We start from the raw sequence: 17849 nt of genomic DNA, 5'->3' as shown, positions 1-17849 counted from the left end.
TTTCTATTGATGGAGTCAAATGGACAACATCAATATTAGCTAAAAAATGTTGAGTTTAGATGGAGGGTGAGTTTCAGCAATATCCTTTTATTGAGTATAAGCAGGAGCTAAAAAAAATTCACTCTGAACATGACCTGTTTCTTTCTACCAAAATAAATAGGATTAATATAGTCAAGCATACTAACACTGGGAGACACTACTTTGGAAAAGATCCCTGGTGTTCTCCTTACTGGCTGCAAGTGATAAAGCCTTCCTTCTTCTTCTTCTTCAAAAAAATGTCTTATCACTAAAGTACTCAATAGATTATCACACATTCAAATGGATTCATAAAAACACCTCTCTCAACATGGTCACATGGGGCTAAATGTGACACCAATTTCCTTAGCCTGATTTGGTACATAATAAATACTGAGTCAGCGCTAGCGAGCATCTTCTGCTTTGGAAATGTTATCTTATACAGCACCTCCTTAAAAAAAAAAAAAAAAAAAAAACCCTCAAATGCCAACTCAAACCCTCAAAAGTGTCCAACTCTTTGTGACTCCATGGACTGTAGCCCACCAGGCTTCTCCATCCATGGGGTTTTCCAGGCAAGAATACTGGAGTGGGTTGCCATTTCCTTCTCCAGGGGATCTTCCCCACCCAGGGATCAAACCCAGGTCTCCTGCATTGAAGGCAGACGCTTTACCCTCTGAGCCACCAGGGAAGTCCTCAAATGCATATAGAGAGTTCCTTATTTTGGTCTTTCCCCTTCAATTACCATAAGAAACTACTGCACGAAAATGGAGCTCAGTAGGACAATGTGGAATCAGTAGAGATCTGAGGTCATCTTTATGATTTATCACGTTTTGAAAAGTACAGGTTCTCTTAAAACTTAGAAGTTTATGGTTGTTTTCTTTATTTTTCTTTAATGAGAAATGCTTCTGATATGTATTGCAGGTGAACAAATCACAAAATTGACAAATGTTCTAAGTCTTTTACAGTTATCCGAACAAAAAGAATAAGTTATGATCAAACTGGTGTGCATTAGGGTGAGCTTTTCCCTGTACCTGGCTCCTCTGACATGTTCAGAACCATTTCTCCTAATTACTTGTTTTGACTTCTGGCTATGCCTTATCATTATCTACAAATTAAATAAATAGCATACATATTTCATAGTTTAGACTCAATGAATCAGGACAACAGTATTAGAAAAGAAAAAAAAAAGCAACAAAATATTAAGCCTCTTATATTTTTGTTTATATCACTAAGCATCATTTCCAAATTCAGAAATATTTTTTAAAGTATCCCTTTAAAATACACATTTTAAACTATCCAATTACATAAAGCTTGCCACATGGTTACTCAGATTTGGGAGAGAGACAGAACAGGTTGGGAGAGATTTACAAAATTAAAAAGTGTCTTTTTAAAACCAAAGGAAACATATACACGCATTTCTAAGCACACAGCCTACCGGCCTTTACAGTCTGCTGATAAACACTGATTTTTAAACATTGTATATAAAATTAAATAACATGGAAAAAATAAATATGCTTTATTATATAAACACATAGAAATCTGTACTCCTCAAAATATTCAGATAACACGAGGCTTGGCTGCTTAAAATTGTACTCAGAAAGTATGGTAGTGATATTTACAGTCTTTATTTTTCCTAGAGATAGATGCAGTGAGGTGATAAAACACTGATGTCAGACATTTTCTCTACCTACCTACAGAAGCTGCAAACTTTCATATGAAAATGAGGTAGACACAAATTCATAAATTGACCAGGCAGAAACAAAAGCACAGTTCCTTCGTGAGCCCATAAATTCTCATTATTCAGGTTGACAGGCATTATTCCAGAGCACCTAAAGCAAGGCTCAGAGAACACTTTTAAGTTTGTCAGGAAAAATTCACACAAGCAATTCCTCCTAAGGAAAACCATGGCCTCCAAGGCAGTCAGCAAGCAGATATACTTGTGGTAAGTCGCTTCAATCAGGTCCGATTCTTTGCAATCCTACGGACTATAGCCCACCAGGCTCCTCTGTCCATGGGATTTCCCAGGCAAGAATACTGGAGTGGGTTGCCATGCCCTCCTCCAGGGGATCTTCCTGACCCAGGGACTGAACCCAGGTCTTTTATGTCTCCTGCATTGACAGGCAGGTTATTTACCACCAGTGCCAATGGGGCAATGCAAAAAAGGAGAGCCAGAGGCCCATCTTGGACAGATTAGCAACCTTTTCAACTTTTGTTATCTCCAAGTGGCTTACTCTAGAATGCTACAGAGTTTTAACCCACTCCTCACTACAGTTTGACAGCTCTCTTTTCAATTCATCCCTCTAGCCACAGGATGTGTGCATGCAATAGGCAAATCAGTGTTAAGAACCTTATTTCAAAAACAAAACATTGCCAAGTCAGAGTGCAAGGACGCATTCAAAACAGGACAGAAAAGACAAAATCTAGGGAAGATGTTTTCAACAATCATGATTCTCAGTCTCTGGTGATTTGAGCCAGAACTAACAGTCTTAAAATGGGTACTTAAACCCTACATTCACAGAAGCTTCATTTTAGAGTCTAGAAACTGTGCTAACAGCCATTTGGAGTTTCTTTCCTAAATGTTGTTCCTTAGTAACAATTGTTGAACTAAGCTATCTTTATTTCGACCTTGGAAAAGACCTACTCACACAGCAGTAGTTGCTTCTCAACACTATCTCCTGTGTGGGGGTACTCGGGATAAGAAAGCAGCTCGGCCACAGGGGGACTAATGGCTACCCTTGGTCGCTAATAAATCTAGTTTGCTTTCTCTTGAAAGCAACATGTTAGCACCTCCAATATAGTTTTTCTTGTTGTTAATGTCACTGTCAGTTACAATGATGAAGCACCATAGAAGTGGCTTATGGCTATCAACACAGTTCACTGAGGTATGCTTCAATTTAGAATTACTAAGAAATGGTACCAAAGCATCCATAAAAATCAACATACAAGTAAAATACAAATCCTACCATAAAAATCGGAAAGGCTGCCCTTGCATAATTTAAGTCATATATTACAAATGGATCTATTTAAATAAAATGCTTTTGATTTAGTTGATTTTCAAAAATCACCATGAAAAGCCTTGTAAAAGTGGCCTTGCTCCCATGCTGCAGAGGCATTTGAATATACATCTGAATAATGATTACTTTATAAAGGAAGTGCTAAAATCATATAGGCAGCAAAAGCATTTTCAAAATCCACATATTTGCTTTGGTGCATTACAGAGCATTTAGAATCTCTCTCTCCTTTTCGCTGTGTGTTGGAGAAAACTATGTGCAGCCCCAAGAACAAGAACTATAATAAGAAAAACTTAAAGTCTTTAGTTAAATTATTTAGAAGATCATGTTTTAAAATTTAAGCATTTAAACTCTTAAAGTATCTATGTGAGAGGGTGGTGATCCAGTGTAAAAGAAATTAAACTGTGTTTAGAAAGTGTTCAAGAAAGAGAATGCCATGGTAACTAATATATATATATGATATAATATATTGTATATATACTATATACAATATATAATGTGTAATAATAATATATTATTATATTATATATACACACATATTCTGAGGGTTAGGAGATGCTTTTTGGTGAATATTAAAGAAAACTTTTTGGAGAGCTACTATATATTTTGATATATACTAAAGTGTGGTGTTGGTGTTGGCTGAGTGAAAAGATGAACTATAATGGGCTCAAGAGGGAAAATTTCATGAAAAATAATATGTAACAGGTGACTTAGGGAAGCTGGAATGTCAGAAGATGCTCTTGACATTCTAAGGTTATTTCTGATCTTTTTCGAAACGTTCATTTAGGGAGAGTGCCAGTATTGCAAACAAAATACTCTGGGTGAACAATACATCTGAACTGCCCTTGATAAAATCCTTACAGCCCAGATAAATAGTACTACTTGAGATAATGCGCTAATTCTTCTAGATTTCTACTTAACACAGAGTACAGTAGTTACGCAGCTAGTATTCTACTTATAGATACAATCTCCAACCTTGAAATCTTTGACCCTTAGAAGTATCAACAGATTAGTAGCCATGTCAGATCAGTTAATCTGCTCTTTAGTTGCTTTCAGGAATGGTTAAGGTTTTTTCTCAGAACCCTATAGAACAAAAAAAGGCTTTTGGATATGAATTCACATAATATTAATTCAGCTTCAGTGCAATTAATGCATTCACAGGAAAGTTTACTCTATTTACATGAAACAACCCTAATGGCTCCATACCTGTGGCACCATTTAGCCACAGTATTGTTTTGACACAGCTGATCTTCTGTTTGCCAAGATTTGCGCCAGAAGTTTGCATAGTATTTATAGAGCCAAATCTGTCTCCCAATGGTGTTTAAAAGCAGATGACAAAGGAAGCCTAGGACCAGAGGAAAAACCGGTCTCAAACGGGCTTTGTGTCTTGATAGAAGAGGGAACATTTTAGATGCCTCGAATGGCATCAGGTCACTGAGTCCACTGTTTGTCTTTGGAATTTTCCAAATGATTTCACTTGATTTTATGGGCACAGCCTTTTTGGTGATTGTGTTGAGAGCTGTACCCGAGTCACACAGGCAAAGTATAGTCACTGAATCAAAAATTGCTTTGGCCTCAATAAGCAGGTATCTTCCCGCCAAAGTCAATACCACCAGCTTAGAAAAGGAAAGAATATCTGCTTCTGAGTTGTCTGCTTAAATCACTTTGGAGTTTAAAAATGGCACGGAGTTTCTTAAAAAAAGAAAAATACACACAAACATATATAGTCTAGTTCTAGGAAAGGATGCTACCTTTTGGCATTGGCAAAAGGCCTGTATGAGGTACATGTATCCTGTAAAGTCACTTTGGCAATATCATTTAAAAAAATGAATTTTGTTGAATGTCAATATGAAGCAAAGAACAGACTGTGTATAGTACAGTTCCAGGGATGCCCTTGTGAGGAGGACAATCTGTCTCAAAGGAGTGACCCAGAGCACCTTGGAATTGGAGTGTTAGTTTTAGTTAGCAAACATGAATAGTTAGGGCCGTACCGAACTCCAAGGGCCAGCACTCCAGGCAGCATCTTGAGGACAAGCGTGTGTGTTACACTGCTCTCGATCTGGAGGCTTGTCAAGAATTTCACAGCTCAGATCCGGAAATCGTTCCCCGCTGGGCCTCTGACAGACAACCAGCCTTGTTCTCAAGCCTCCACCACACAGCTTAGTACACTGAAAGGAGAGAAAGGAAGGCTGCAGTTATTCTGTCTGAACAGCCAGTGGCAAATTTTCTTTCCCCATGAGAAAAATGTTTTAGCCAAGATAGACTATGGCACCAGGCAAGATAAGCCTATAGGCAGAATGAAGCTCAATTAACAAAAGTAATACATACAGCAGACTGGAGTCCTGTCCTTTCATGATGTGTGTGTGTGTGTCAGTCACTCAGTTGTGTCCGACTCTTTGTGACCCCATGGACTGTAGCCTGTCAGGCTCTTCAGTCCATGCGATTTCCAGGCAAGAATACTGAAATGGGCATCCACTCCCTTCTCCAGGGATCCTCCCGACCCAGAGTTTGAACCTGGGTCTCCCACATTGTGGGCAGATTCTTTACCATCTGAGACACCAGGGAAGCCCCCTTTCATGGTAGCTATTGTTTATTAAGCATTTGCTCTTCATCTGTACTAAATGCTTATATATATGTTATCTCATCAAGAGGAGAGTGTAATTATATGTGGCAACTGAGTTTAAGAGAGCATAACTTGATTAAGGTCAATTCAGCAGCAGGTGTCCAGGATAAGATTACAGCCTTTTCTTTCAGGTATTAAAAACCCAAATCAAAGAAACAGATAAAAATCTAAAAACCACTTAGTACCAAATCAAGGATATAATGACTGAGCTGGTCTCTTTTCTGGCAACCTCTAGGAAGTTGTCACCAACCTCTTGGCTATTCTGTGACTCCAGTCTCCGTAGACCTTTCTGACGTCCAAATATTTTATGCTATCTCTGAATCTGAGGATAATGACGGCATTCCCCCAGGATGAGTCAACAGTGTGGTGGGAATGATGGATACAGTTCTGACTGTTGGCTGGACCCATGCTTCTGAGGCAGGAACAAGTTGTATTTCTTGGACAGTACCATGGAGCTCACATCCAGGAACACTGACTGTTCCCCTGCTGTGTCAAGGCCAGATCTCCCATGGAATTTGGAATGATCTGGTCTGTGCTGACAGCCAGCATCCCAGCAAATGCGTGTACTCTCCTGGCTTTAATCCAATTACAGAAGCTTACGCACAGGCCCCATGGGACAGAGCTTTATGAGGAGTTTCAGGAAACCCACAATATATGCGTCTCCAAACCTGACTTCCCTTTCCGTTCTTTCAGCAAAGCCCTCCAGAACGACGTACTATCAACAAAAGTTAACAAAACTCTGTTATGAGTGCCTATGACTACTAGGTTACTTGAATGAAAGCATGAAATGTGGACACGGGACTTCGATCAGCCAGGGGTGTAGACTAACATGCCCTTCCATCTCATGTGTCTCTGTTCCCCTCTTGGTGGGCATAGGGGGCCTCCATGATGTTAATCCTTGTGTTTTATTTTATAAATTTTATAGTCAAGATAGAACAACTCGACAAACTCTAAGTATGTGCTCTCCCTGTAGATTCAAGAGTAGAAATATATACTCTTTAATTAAATACAAAACAAAAAACATCTAAGTCCTACACATGATAGTGGCTTAAAACCCCATTCAATAATATAGTCATACTAATGATAATTATTATTAGTAGTAATAATACTGATTATCATTATTATAATAGCAGCTAACTATGATTGAAGGCTACAGGCTAGGTTTTGATGCGCACTATCTCATATAGCATGAATATTATGAAGTGGGTGCCATTATTTATTCTCATGTACAGATGAGAATACAGATATTTGGCAAAGTTATATTATTTGTCAAAGCCACAAAGCTTGTAAGAGCCAGGGCTGGGACGGGGGCCCAGTTTTGTCTGCTCCAAATATTCTACGGCCTTTCATCAATCATAGCTGACAGTCCTTTTTTTATTATTATTAATTTGTATTGGCATGTAGCTGCTTTACAATTAGTAGTCAAAAGCAGTAGCTTTTGTGTTAGTTTCTGTTGTACAATGGAATGAATCAGTTATATGTTTACATATATCCCCTCTTTTTTGGATTTCCTTCCTATTTAGGTCATTATAGAGCACTGAGTAGAGTTCCCTGTGCTCTACAGTAGGTTCTCATTAGCTATCTATTTTATACATAGTAGTGTATACACGTCAATCCCAATCTCCCAATTCTTCCTCCCCACTCCCCCTTGGTATCCATTCATTTGTTCTCTACACCTGTGTCTCTATTTTCATAGCAAGCAATTCTTAAAAGGTTAAGAGCTGAAGAATTTCATTATTTGAGACTATACAGCTAATTATTCACTTCTATGATTACAATGCATCACCTCTGACAAGAATAACAGCTCCTAATCCCTGATGAACAACAGCTGGTTCATTACGAATTTGAAATACTGGGAGACACAATGCCATGAGAACAATGGTGTACCACAAACACCCCCAAATTATGAAGATGGCAAAACTTCCATTGATTAATTTAACACACATTTCCAGTCACTTTAAAAGCACCCATGTTTTAATCAGCAGAGGTTTACATTTTAAACTAACATTATCTGTATTCTTTCCTAACTTATCTCTCCTATGTAGTCAAGCCATTTCTATATGGTAATAAATGCACTTTGAAAATAGTCCATAATTAAGATAGCTCTCCTAGTTAATCTGAAATCAAGAAGCTTTAACTAGAGCCAGTTCTTCTTCCTTCATATAAACTATGAACAACAGCACTGTTTGGTATTTGTTTTTTTCCCAAAGGATGTATAAGTGGAGTTTGCGCTCACCTCTCCCCAGCTGCCATAAGCCCACTGAGGGCAAGGGCCAGATTCGCAGGCTCTGTGCTCATCAGGTTTGATTCTCTCCACGCAGTCGTTGGCAGTGTATCCGTTCTCATCCTGACACACAACAACACGCCGCTGGGACCCACCAGCACAGGTACTGGAACACTGAACACAGCAGACATTGGTCAGCACCTCAGGCTCCACCTCGAGGACCCAGAAAGCAGCTGGCTCAAGGGTCAGAGACAAATATGGCAGAACCACTCTCAAGTTGTCCACAATGGACAGAATGCAATCCTGAGCGTCTCCCTTCCATGCAGCTGCTTAATGTTCAGGTCTTAGCAATATTTGGAGGGCAGAAACACCACTTCCCCCTTGTGCATGTTAGGTCTCAGTAGGTGTTTAGCAACTGCCTAATGAGTGATCATGTCTTGTGATTTCCAGAGCAATCCGATTCATCCTCTGCAACTCTGAGAGGTGCAGGCGTACTGACTGACACCACAGTCTACTGGGAAATTCTTTTTCTTTTCAAAACTGCTAGCACTTACTTAGAACCAACATTTAACCTCCCTTTCAACACAGGGGTCAAATCACTTGCTTAAGGAATTGCCAGTTGTTGAAATTAAGCTTCTATACTAATTCCTTCAATTATCCAAGGAAAGCATCATGGAATGTCACTTACATATCATTTCCTTGCAGCTAACATTCCCTTCTCTCCCTTCACAAAAGCCTCTACTTTCATAGCTAATGTAGCGAGATTTGTTTTTCTTCTTTATTCTTATTCCCCAATGAACTTGAATTCCATATTGACAAACTTCTCTTCAGGTGCATGAGCCCAGCCATGTCTCTCATGGTTGTCACAGAATTATGTTCAGCCTTCAGCTTATTTCCCACACAAGCTTCTCATAGCTCTCTTATTTATCTGCATCTTGAGTGTTTTTTTTTTTCCCTCTTTCCATTTTTTCCTTATCTTTTGAAACCCGATGTGTTTGCTAGTTTCCTTCACTCTGACCCTTAACTTGTAAAATCTGTTTGCCTGTCAAAAAACCCATCAAGTCCTCTAAGCAGTGTAATTCTCACAACTTATCAAGTCTCAAACTGTATTTGCAACAGTTTTGAGTTCCAGGTTCCAATGGTTGATAGGTGCTATCAAACTCCAGCTCAAACTAGTGTTATTTAAAAATAACTATAAATACTGCTCGTTGCTGGTCACCTTCTATATAAAGATGTGAAGAAGTTTTTTACTTATTGTACTGGACTTCAGTTCAATTTCCCTGCCAATGTTGGTAAAATTATGAATGACTTTCAAATATACTGAGCTTAATTTTTTAAATGCAGAGCAGGATAATAGATTTATTAGTTCTGTCTGAGCAATTATTTAGGAGATTTTTGATTTAACAAAATCCCACCTCTATTCTCTGAGGGTTCTGTTATACTTACTCTAAACTTAAAAATACTTGTTTTCTACTTTTAAACAGCTTAGTACACAAGAAACACAGAGAACTATTAATTGGCTTTGTTTGAGGCCAAGAATTTGAAATCTTAGGAAGGACCTTCAATAGTATAAAGAGATTTGGAATATATATTTTGGCCCTTGGATTTTTCCTTTGATAATAAAATCTTGATTCATTTGTTTATTATCTCACCTGTGTTATTGTCCCCAATAAAATTATAAGTCTCCTCAGAACTTCAATATCATACTTGTATCCCTAGTAGGTTCCACAGTGCTGGTCACATGATTACAGTTTCTGGAAGGAATAGTTTCATAAACCACAGGCTATCCTCCCTTCAGTATGGCTGAGTGGAGCAAGAAAGGACAACGGATCCAGGGTCAACTTAATGCATTGGCTGCCCAGTGACCAGTCCAATGCTTCCTACAGAGAATCTGACCAGAGACAGAGCTCAGCTGGGGGCCAAGCAATTGCCCAGCACAGTCTAGAACTCGCACTGTACCATTCTAGACCCAGGGTCAGCCAGGGTCTTTATACTCCCATATCAAGGTGAAATATTGTACATGATCTTTCTCCAGGTCCAATTTTGCCACATTTTTTTTTTTTTTAATTAATAGGGATTCTTCATTCCATTCCCATGTTGCAGAATTTCACTCTGGACTACTTTTGTTAACAATTTTCCTATCCTCTTTAGACAACATATTTTCCTAGGTAAACATTCCTTTGAACAAACCCTGTATGTATCATTGACACTCTACAAAACAAGAGAGAATGGCCATTAGGGAAACAAGAGATGATGGACATCTGTTTGTTTGTTTTTTTTAACCTGCCTCGTATATTTCCCATTGATATCTGGCAGGCTGGATTTTCCTTTAAGAAATCCATCAATGGACCTCACCTTAGTGGGACTGTATTTTTGGGGGGCCATGCCATGCCATATGCAGGATCTTAGTTCCCTGACCAGGGATCAAACCTGTGCCCCTGTAGTGGAAGTGCGGAGTTTCAATCACTGGACTACCAGGGAAGTCCCAGTGGGACTATCTTTTAAGAAGTTCTACACTTTCCTGATCAAGGAGTAAGTAGAACTGGCTGAGCCAATCAGACTTTCCTGGGAATTTGAATCCTGAGCAGAGCAACCCAAGGGTGGTTCAGAGTGAAAAGGGTTCATTAATATAGACACTTCTTAAAGAAATGATCTTATAGATATTGCTCCATCTAGACTGGCAAACCACAGCCCCGGGGCCAAATCCAGCCTGCCAGCTGCATTTATAACTAAAGCTTTGTGGGAACACAGCCATGTCCACTTGTTTACATTTTGTCTATGCCTGCTTTTGTGCTAAGACAGCAGAGTCTGTTAGTTGCAACAGAGACTGTATGGTCCACACGGCTGAAGATATTATCTGGCCCTTTGCAGAAGAAATTTACCAACCCTCAATGAGATCCCTGAGGATGCTCTGGGCTCAGTCTCTACTGGGGCTAAATGAACAGTTTTGCTTTCCCTTAAAAGAACCAGTTCCTTTTCTTTTGCTTGCAACCAGAGACCCCTAGTCGCTAACACTGAAAATCTCATAGAAGGTTTGAGTTTACACAAACACATCTGGAAAATGAAGTTCTGATTCCAGAATCTACTGAAAATGCTAGATTCCCATTCTCTAGTGTTCATAATTCTCTGCTGCCTTTCCTGCTGTTGCAGGCAGGAAGAATCAAGCATCCCAAACCACGAAGAGATGTATACGCATGCCACACACTCCTGGGAGTAAGTCAGGCACGTCAAGCAAGAGCTGAAAAATCTCATCATCCACCTTCAGCCTCACTTAACTTAGAAAAAAAAAAAAAAAAAATCCCCAAACAAAAAACAGGCACAATGAGGAGAAGAATGGTATTGCCCATTGCTGCAAAAAGGTTACTTAATCCTCCTTAATTGGGAACTCTGCCCAAGGGCAGAATCATTCAATCTTAAAGGAATGCATTATCCACAAATGTAGTCCTAAATAAGAATAGCTTTCAATTTTTTTTTAAGTTCTAATTTTATCATTAGAATACACATGTTTGAGCTGTGAATTTTTTCAACTAGAAAAATCATGGGACACTCAGTGATGACCTCGCTTGATCACTCTTTAATTTCGTAGAACCCAAATTTCTTCTAACCCAGCCAAAAGAAGCTTCAAAGTGCAAAGTAAGGGAGGAGAATGAGGTGGTGAAGGTCCTGGGCAGATGTTCTGCTTATAATCAAGAGGTCCAGTGTATAAAACCCATAAGGGCCATCAACATCACAGGAAAGTAAGCCTAATTCATTGAAACATAACCATGGTGGAAAACTGACCGGTTCCTTCTAAAGCTTTTTAGTCCAGAAATAATTAAACACGGTTAGCAGTACTAGAAGGAAACAAATAATAAACAATTAAAAAGAAGACTTCATGAGAGATTAATAAACACCAAACTCCCCAAACCTTCCCCAGGATCTCCTGCTGCCCTACCCTTCCTGTAGCTCCTTTAGACATGTCCAGTATTCCAGAATATAATTATTTTTTGGAAAACTATTCAGTAAAAATTTCTAGAACTTTTGAGAGCATATTTTTCCTTTGAATGTTAAATACTATTTATCAAGTTCTTCCTAGTTTGAAGGATAAAGATAATGATAACAATAATCATCAACATTTAATTTTCACTCTATGGCTGGGAGAGTGTGAAACAGTATTTGCATTGCTTGATTTAATTCTTAATACAACAACCCAACAAAGTCACCACTATCATTAACTTTGTTTTAGCGATGATGAAACAGGCTCACATTGGAAAGGGGACCAGCTGAAGACCCTAAAATTGGAAAGTGCAAGTCCTTGGATCAAACAGAGGCAACTTCTCTCAAAGCCTTTGCAGTTAACCATTGAGTTAATGGTATTTTTCCTCTAAGCACAGATTTTACCCGGCTGAGTGTTTCTCTCCTAATCCGCTACTACAAATGGCATAGCAATTGTGCCACTTTAAGACTGCACTCATCTGGAAAATAGCAAGAAGGAAAATGACTTTCATTAAAAATTTCCTTTCAGAAAAGTTCTTCTGCCCTTTGAATTTTCCTTCAGGTAAGGAGGAGCCGTCTGCCAGCTCCAGGATCAATCATCATGGCCTTCACAGTACCTTCTAGGAAGCTGCCTGATCAAGTCACCCAGCAGTGACACCCCCTGCTCCACCTGGTTAGAGGTTAAGGTAGCTTAGAGTCTCAAGTGACACCCCTTCCGGGACTACAATTAACCCCAACAAATGAAAAGTGCACATCAATCCCTCCTGAGATAAAAATGTTCCAGAGGTGTTTCTAGTCTGCTTCTCTCTGAGCATTATATCAAGTGAAAGAGAAGAAGGCAAATTCGAGAAAGACTTGAGGGAATACTCACCGCTCCCCAGGGGCCTGTCCTCCACTGATTTCCTCCGAGCACGTGGGTGCGGCTAGGGCTGATGCTCCTGGGGTGATAGTCCTCATTCAGGAAAGGGTTCTGAGAAAGGTCTGTGTCTGGGGTCCACTGAGGGCATGGTGACATGGAACAGTCCTGGTCAGTTTCTGGGATATAATCTGGGTCGCACTCACTTTGATCGATCACGTGGTCACTGTAGTTGACACAGACTACTTGCCGGGTCGTCCTACCTTGCCCACATGTCACGGAGCACTACATTGGATATTCAGAAAGGGAAAGAGAAAGGATATTCAGCCAGTTGCTCAGGCCAAAAAACCTGGCATATATCCTGGTGGCTCAGATGGTAAAGAATCTGCCTGCACTGTGGGAGACCCGGTTTTCATCCCTGGGTCGGGAGGGTCACCTGGGGAAGGGAATGGCTACCCACTCCAGTATTCTTGCCTGGAGAATCCCATGAAGAGAGGAGCCTAGAGGGCTGCAGTCCATGGAGTTACAAAGAGTCAGACATGACTGAGTGACTAACACTTCCACTTTTCACATTCCATTCTCTCCCCTTTTCTTCCCACCACAAGGCCATTTCATGGAGAATGCCTGTTGTGTATATTCAAAATACACCCCCAATCAGCCACTTCCCATCATCTCTGCCATTGCCTCCCTGGTCCAGGCCACCACCTTCTTTCCCCTGCCAGGACTACTGCAGTGGCCTTTCAGCTGGGGACCTATTTGTAATCTTGATGCCTTCACCCACAATCCAAGTCTGTTATCCACAGATATGTTAACCATATCATAAACCATGACCCTTGCGAACAAAACTCAGATCATGTCATTCATCTAGTGACTGCCCAATTCACTGTGAGTCATGTCCAGAGTCCTTTCCTGGACCTGGTAGGCCCTTCATGATGTGGTCACTGGCTACCTTTTTGACACATCTCTTTTTATTCTCTATACACTGCACTTCAGCCCCACTGACCTTATGGATGTTTTTTGACTAGGCCAAGAACATCCCAATCTCAGGGTCTTTGCAACTACTCTACTTTCCGTTGCACAACACAGATATCCATGTGGCTCACTGCTTCACTTCATGCAAGTGCTGGCCAGTGCAATGTGGGGACTTTTCTGACTACCTTGTCTAAAAGCACATCATCTCCTTCTCTCCGCCATCACTGTGTTTGACCTTTTTTCTAGTACTTATCAGTATCTGGTGCTGTATCATATATTTATATCATTATTTGCTCATTGACTGGAATTGCCACTGTCATGATCTTCATAAAGGCAAGGACTTTCTTATTTGTCAGTCACTGCCCTTTCTTGGAGAAGGCAATAGGAACCCACTCCAGTACTCTTGCCTGGAAAATCCCATGGATGGAGGAGCCTGGTGGGCTGCAGTCCATGGGGTCGCTAAGAGTCGGACACGACTGAGCGACTTCACTTTCACTTTTTACTTTCATGCACTGGAGAAGAAAATGGCAACCCACTCCAGTGTTCTTGCCTGGAGAATCCCAGGGATGGCAGAGCCTGGTGGGCTGCCATCTATGGGGTCGCACAGAGTCGGACACGACTAAAGCGACTTAGCAGCAGCAGCAGCCCTTTCTTAGTAAGTTTTACAAATACCTGGTGAGTAGACTGATGGATGTGATAGACATCTGTGTATGTATGTTTGGAAGCTCAGGGCATGAGAGTGAGGTTATCTACAACTGAGCACCTTCTTCATTCTAAGCATTTAACAGATAGACTCTCAAACAATCCTTATAATCTATATTATAAGCTATTCTTTTTTGCCTCTTTTAAGAGCAGAAGAAACTGAAGTTCAAGGATTTACACCAGACTGCTCAAGGTCATGCAGCCAGTTAACATCAAGGTCTGGATGTTTACACAGCTTTCTCTGGATCCAAAGATTTGGATTTTCACAGATTTGGATTTTCTTTCAGATTTCACATATGTATTAATGGTGTTTATTGAGATATTCACCTCCATTCTCTTTACCTATCCTGAGCTTTGGATTTCCTGGACTCAGAAGCTTTTTACAAGGCAGAAAGCAGCAGCTACCTGAAGACAAAGGCTTTTTCTATTTTTATAAAAGTCCACAGGTGATTCTCAGTGTGCACAGGAGAATCCATAGCGTTAGCTGAGGATTCCCACTTCTTACTCTTGGCAGGGAAGCAGAGGCACAGGACTTCAGGGAACCATAGGATGCAGGAGGCACCCAGATTCAAGCTGAGGCTCCCCTTTCCTCCCCTACTTCTCCCTGCCACTTCTGGCACTACACAAGCCTATTACATTCTAATGTGGCTTGGCTCAATTAAAACTGCATTTTTCAATCAGCCCAACAGGATGTGGGCTTAAGTAGACTGTAAGTTAATTTACACATTTTGAAGAAATGTGCACTTCTTGCACATCTGGCTACGATTCATACCAGCTGCACATACATGGAGAAAAATAACTCACAAACCAAAGTCCAATTCTAAAATAGTACTGATTGACCTTCTTGACCCATGACTAGTCATGGGTCATCCTTCTTATGGCTCCCCCAGTCCTCTCCCAATTCCAAAGAATTCACTTGCTTACAGGGTTCCAGTCCAGAGCCTTCCATTGCCCACAGGGAGTCACAGAACATTCCTCCTTTGCCACTGGTCTAGGCAGGGTCGCACAGGCACTGTCATCAGCCACAGAGCCGTCCTCATCCCGACAGCTGACATATCTCATCCGGGTACCTTTTCCACAAGTGGCTGAGCACTGGGTGTTGGGGTGAAATAATGCAGAAAGGTTATTTGAAAGGGTCATTCACTGGATAGCGACCTACTTCCTAAGTCATGTCAGAGAGCATCTGCCTCTCCTTCCACCCTCTCCACTTCTTCCATTGTGCTTCTTACTGGAGTCCAGGACCCAAATCGCCACTGGGTCCTTGGCGCGCTGTGTGTGCTTCTCCTTGCTTCCGGGGCAGCTGGGGGAGGCTGACAAGATGGCAATTCACAGTCCTAGAGGAGGATGGGAAGAAAGAGCCAAAGTTACCTTTCAGCCACAGCACATACGAATATAAGGACTGATAATTCTAAGATCTCAGGCTTCAGTGTGATTTGGGGCAAGTCACATGACAAGTCACAGGATATCTTGGGCTTCCCTAGTGGCTCAGACAGTAAAGAATCCACCTGCAATGTGGGAAAACTGGATTCAACTCCGGGTCAGGAAGATCCCCTGGAGAAGGGAATGGCAACCCACTCCATTCTTGGTATTCTTGCCTGGAGTGGGTATTCTTGCCTGGAGAATTCCATGGACAGAGAAACTTGGTGGGTTACAGTCCATGGAGTTGCAAAGAGTCGGGCAAGACTGAGTGACTAACACTTTTATTTTCACATGACATCTCTCAGTTCCAACTACAAATTCAACTGTAAAATGGGATATAATCTGAGTCCCTTTGTGTGTGCCTTAATACGGAGCAGGAGTTTACTTCATGATTTTCTTTCTTTTTTTTTTTTGGCCATGCCCCATGCCACTTGCAATTTTAGTTTCCCAACCAGAGACTGAACTTGTACCCCCTGCAGTGGAAGCAGTAAGTCTTAACCACTGGACAACCAGGGAACTCCCAACTTCATGATTTTCAAAACCGTATTTATTTAACTATTTGTGTGAATAAAAATATTATAAATTTATATATATATATATATATTATATATATATAATATAAAAATATTATAATTTATGAAAAAGCAATATGCCCTTTTAAAATTATTGTTACTTAAAAACAAATTCTGAATGCCAAATTCTGTTCCTACATTTTGTTTCCTAGTCAGATTTTGCTAGCCATGAATATGCTTTCCAAGTGTATCTGAAGATACCTCCTGAAGCCCTGAAGAAGGTCAAATCTAGCTATAAGAGGTGTGTTCGATATCCCAAAGCCTAGAATTTGTATCACACCCCTCAATCAGAGGAAATTCCTATAATGGATTGAGGTTATCCATGCATAGATAATATTCCCAGATTTACAATTGGGAAAATGAAAGTCCACACCTGATCACTATCATTCCAAGCATCAGTGGTTATCAAATGTTCTTTGATTAAATGCATACCCATTAAATTCCCAGGAAGCCTTGGGCACAGTGCAAAGTGCTAGAGGCTTGGGGCTGAAGTGACTTTAGGAAGCTTACAGACCTAACAGGAAATTCTGTTATCTGGCTCCAGACCTTGCCGATGCCTCTGCCTGGGTCCAAAGAAAGGCATAGGGAACTTGGCACAGTGAAGAATTTATTCACATGCTACAAATGCAGAAGCTTCCCTATAGTCAGTTCATGAATATTAATGAATAACTTAGAAATATACTTTGTGAATTTCTAAGGAAGTTGCTAAGACCTCATTTCTTGATTGTTCAGATGTCACAGCTAATACTTCCCAGTTAACATGCACTGAACTGGAGCATTTCAATAAATAAAACTAAGAATGACACAAGTCATATGTGGTGTTTGGTTAATTGATCAGTGATGACAACATGAACTACACTGCCATACTCGTTTCCTTTTGAGACTCTTCATCCATCAACGACCCAAGCTGCAAAGTAGCAGAGTGAGGGTCTCAGAGCGAGGCAGTACACCTGCCAGATGGGGCCTCAGAGCATGAGTTCTGGGCATAGTGTGGGTTCAAATCCTATCTTCTGCAATTAGCAAAGCTGATGTGAAAACCCATTTTTCATGACATACTCTCTTCATATAAATGATGCCAGAATCGAGGTCCACATTGAACAGTATACTGGTGAATGAGTATCAGCTAGATCTCTTGAGAAACAAGGTGTGTTTATAGATACAGGTATGTGTGTGTATATATATTTGTATATATATGCTTATTATAAGTTTTTTCTGATATAAATAATGTGTAGCATAAAGTTTACAAACAGTAATAAGATATAAAATTTTACATTTTAAATTCCATCAGATCAGATCAGATCACTCGCTCAGTCGTGTCCGACTGTTTGCAACCCCATGAATCGCAGCATGCCAGGCCTCCCTGTCCATCACCAACTCCCGGAGTTCACTGAGACAAATGCCCATCGAGTCAGTGATGCCATCCAGCCATCTCATCCTCTGTCGTCCCCTTCTCCTCTTGCCCCCAATCCCTCACAGCATC

At 40.6% G+C, this 17849-nt stretch overlaps 1 protein-coding gene across 6 annotated transcripts in view; it reads right to left on the bottom strand.

Moving 5' to 3' along the window:
* The window catches only part of ADAMTS9 (ADAM metallopeptidase with thrombospondin type 1 motif 9), a 162532-nt gene that overhangs the window by 62492 nt on the left and 82191 nt on the right, over nucleotides 1-17849 (bottom strand). For all 6 annotated transcript variants that reach the window (XR_015151362.1, XM_086367020.1, XM_086367022.1 and 3 more), the window contains 5 exons: nucleotides 15608-15712; nucleotides 15303-15470; nucleotides 12720-12989; nucleotides 7886-8047; nucleotides 5018-5194 (listed from right to left, as the gene is read on the bottom strand). Coding sequence is in view for 5 of the 6 variants with exons in the window: in XM_086367020.1 (XP_086223146.1) it covers nucleotides 5018-5194; nucleotides 7886-8047; nucleotides 12720-12989; nucleotides 15303-15470; nucleotides 15608-15712 (882 nt within the window). In the remaining variant the exon portion in view is untranslated. The remainder of the gene's footprint in view (nucleotides 1-5017; nucleotides 5195-7885; nucleotides 8048-12719; nucleotides 12990-15302; nucleotides 15471-15607; nucleotides 15713-17849) is intronic.

The sequence above is a fragment of the Bos grunniens genome, chromosome 22 (assembly GCF_055505025.1).
Source record: "Bos grunniens cultivar Pamir isolate PY7600 chromosome 22, Bosgru_T2T1.0, whole genome shotgun sequence".
NCBI classification, from domain to species: Eukaryota; Metazoa; Chordata; class Mammalia; order Artiodactyla; family Bovidae; genus Bos; species Bos grunniens.
Note: the sequence above shows the minus strand (reverse complement) of the source record. Positions and strands in the feature narration are given on the sequence as shown.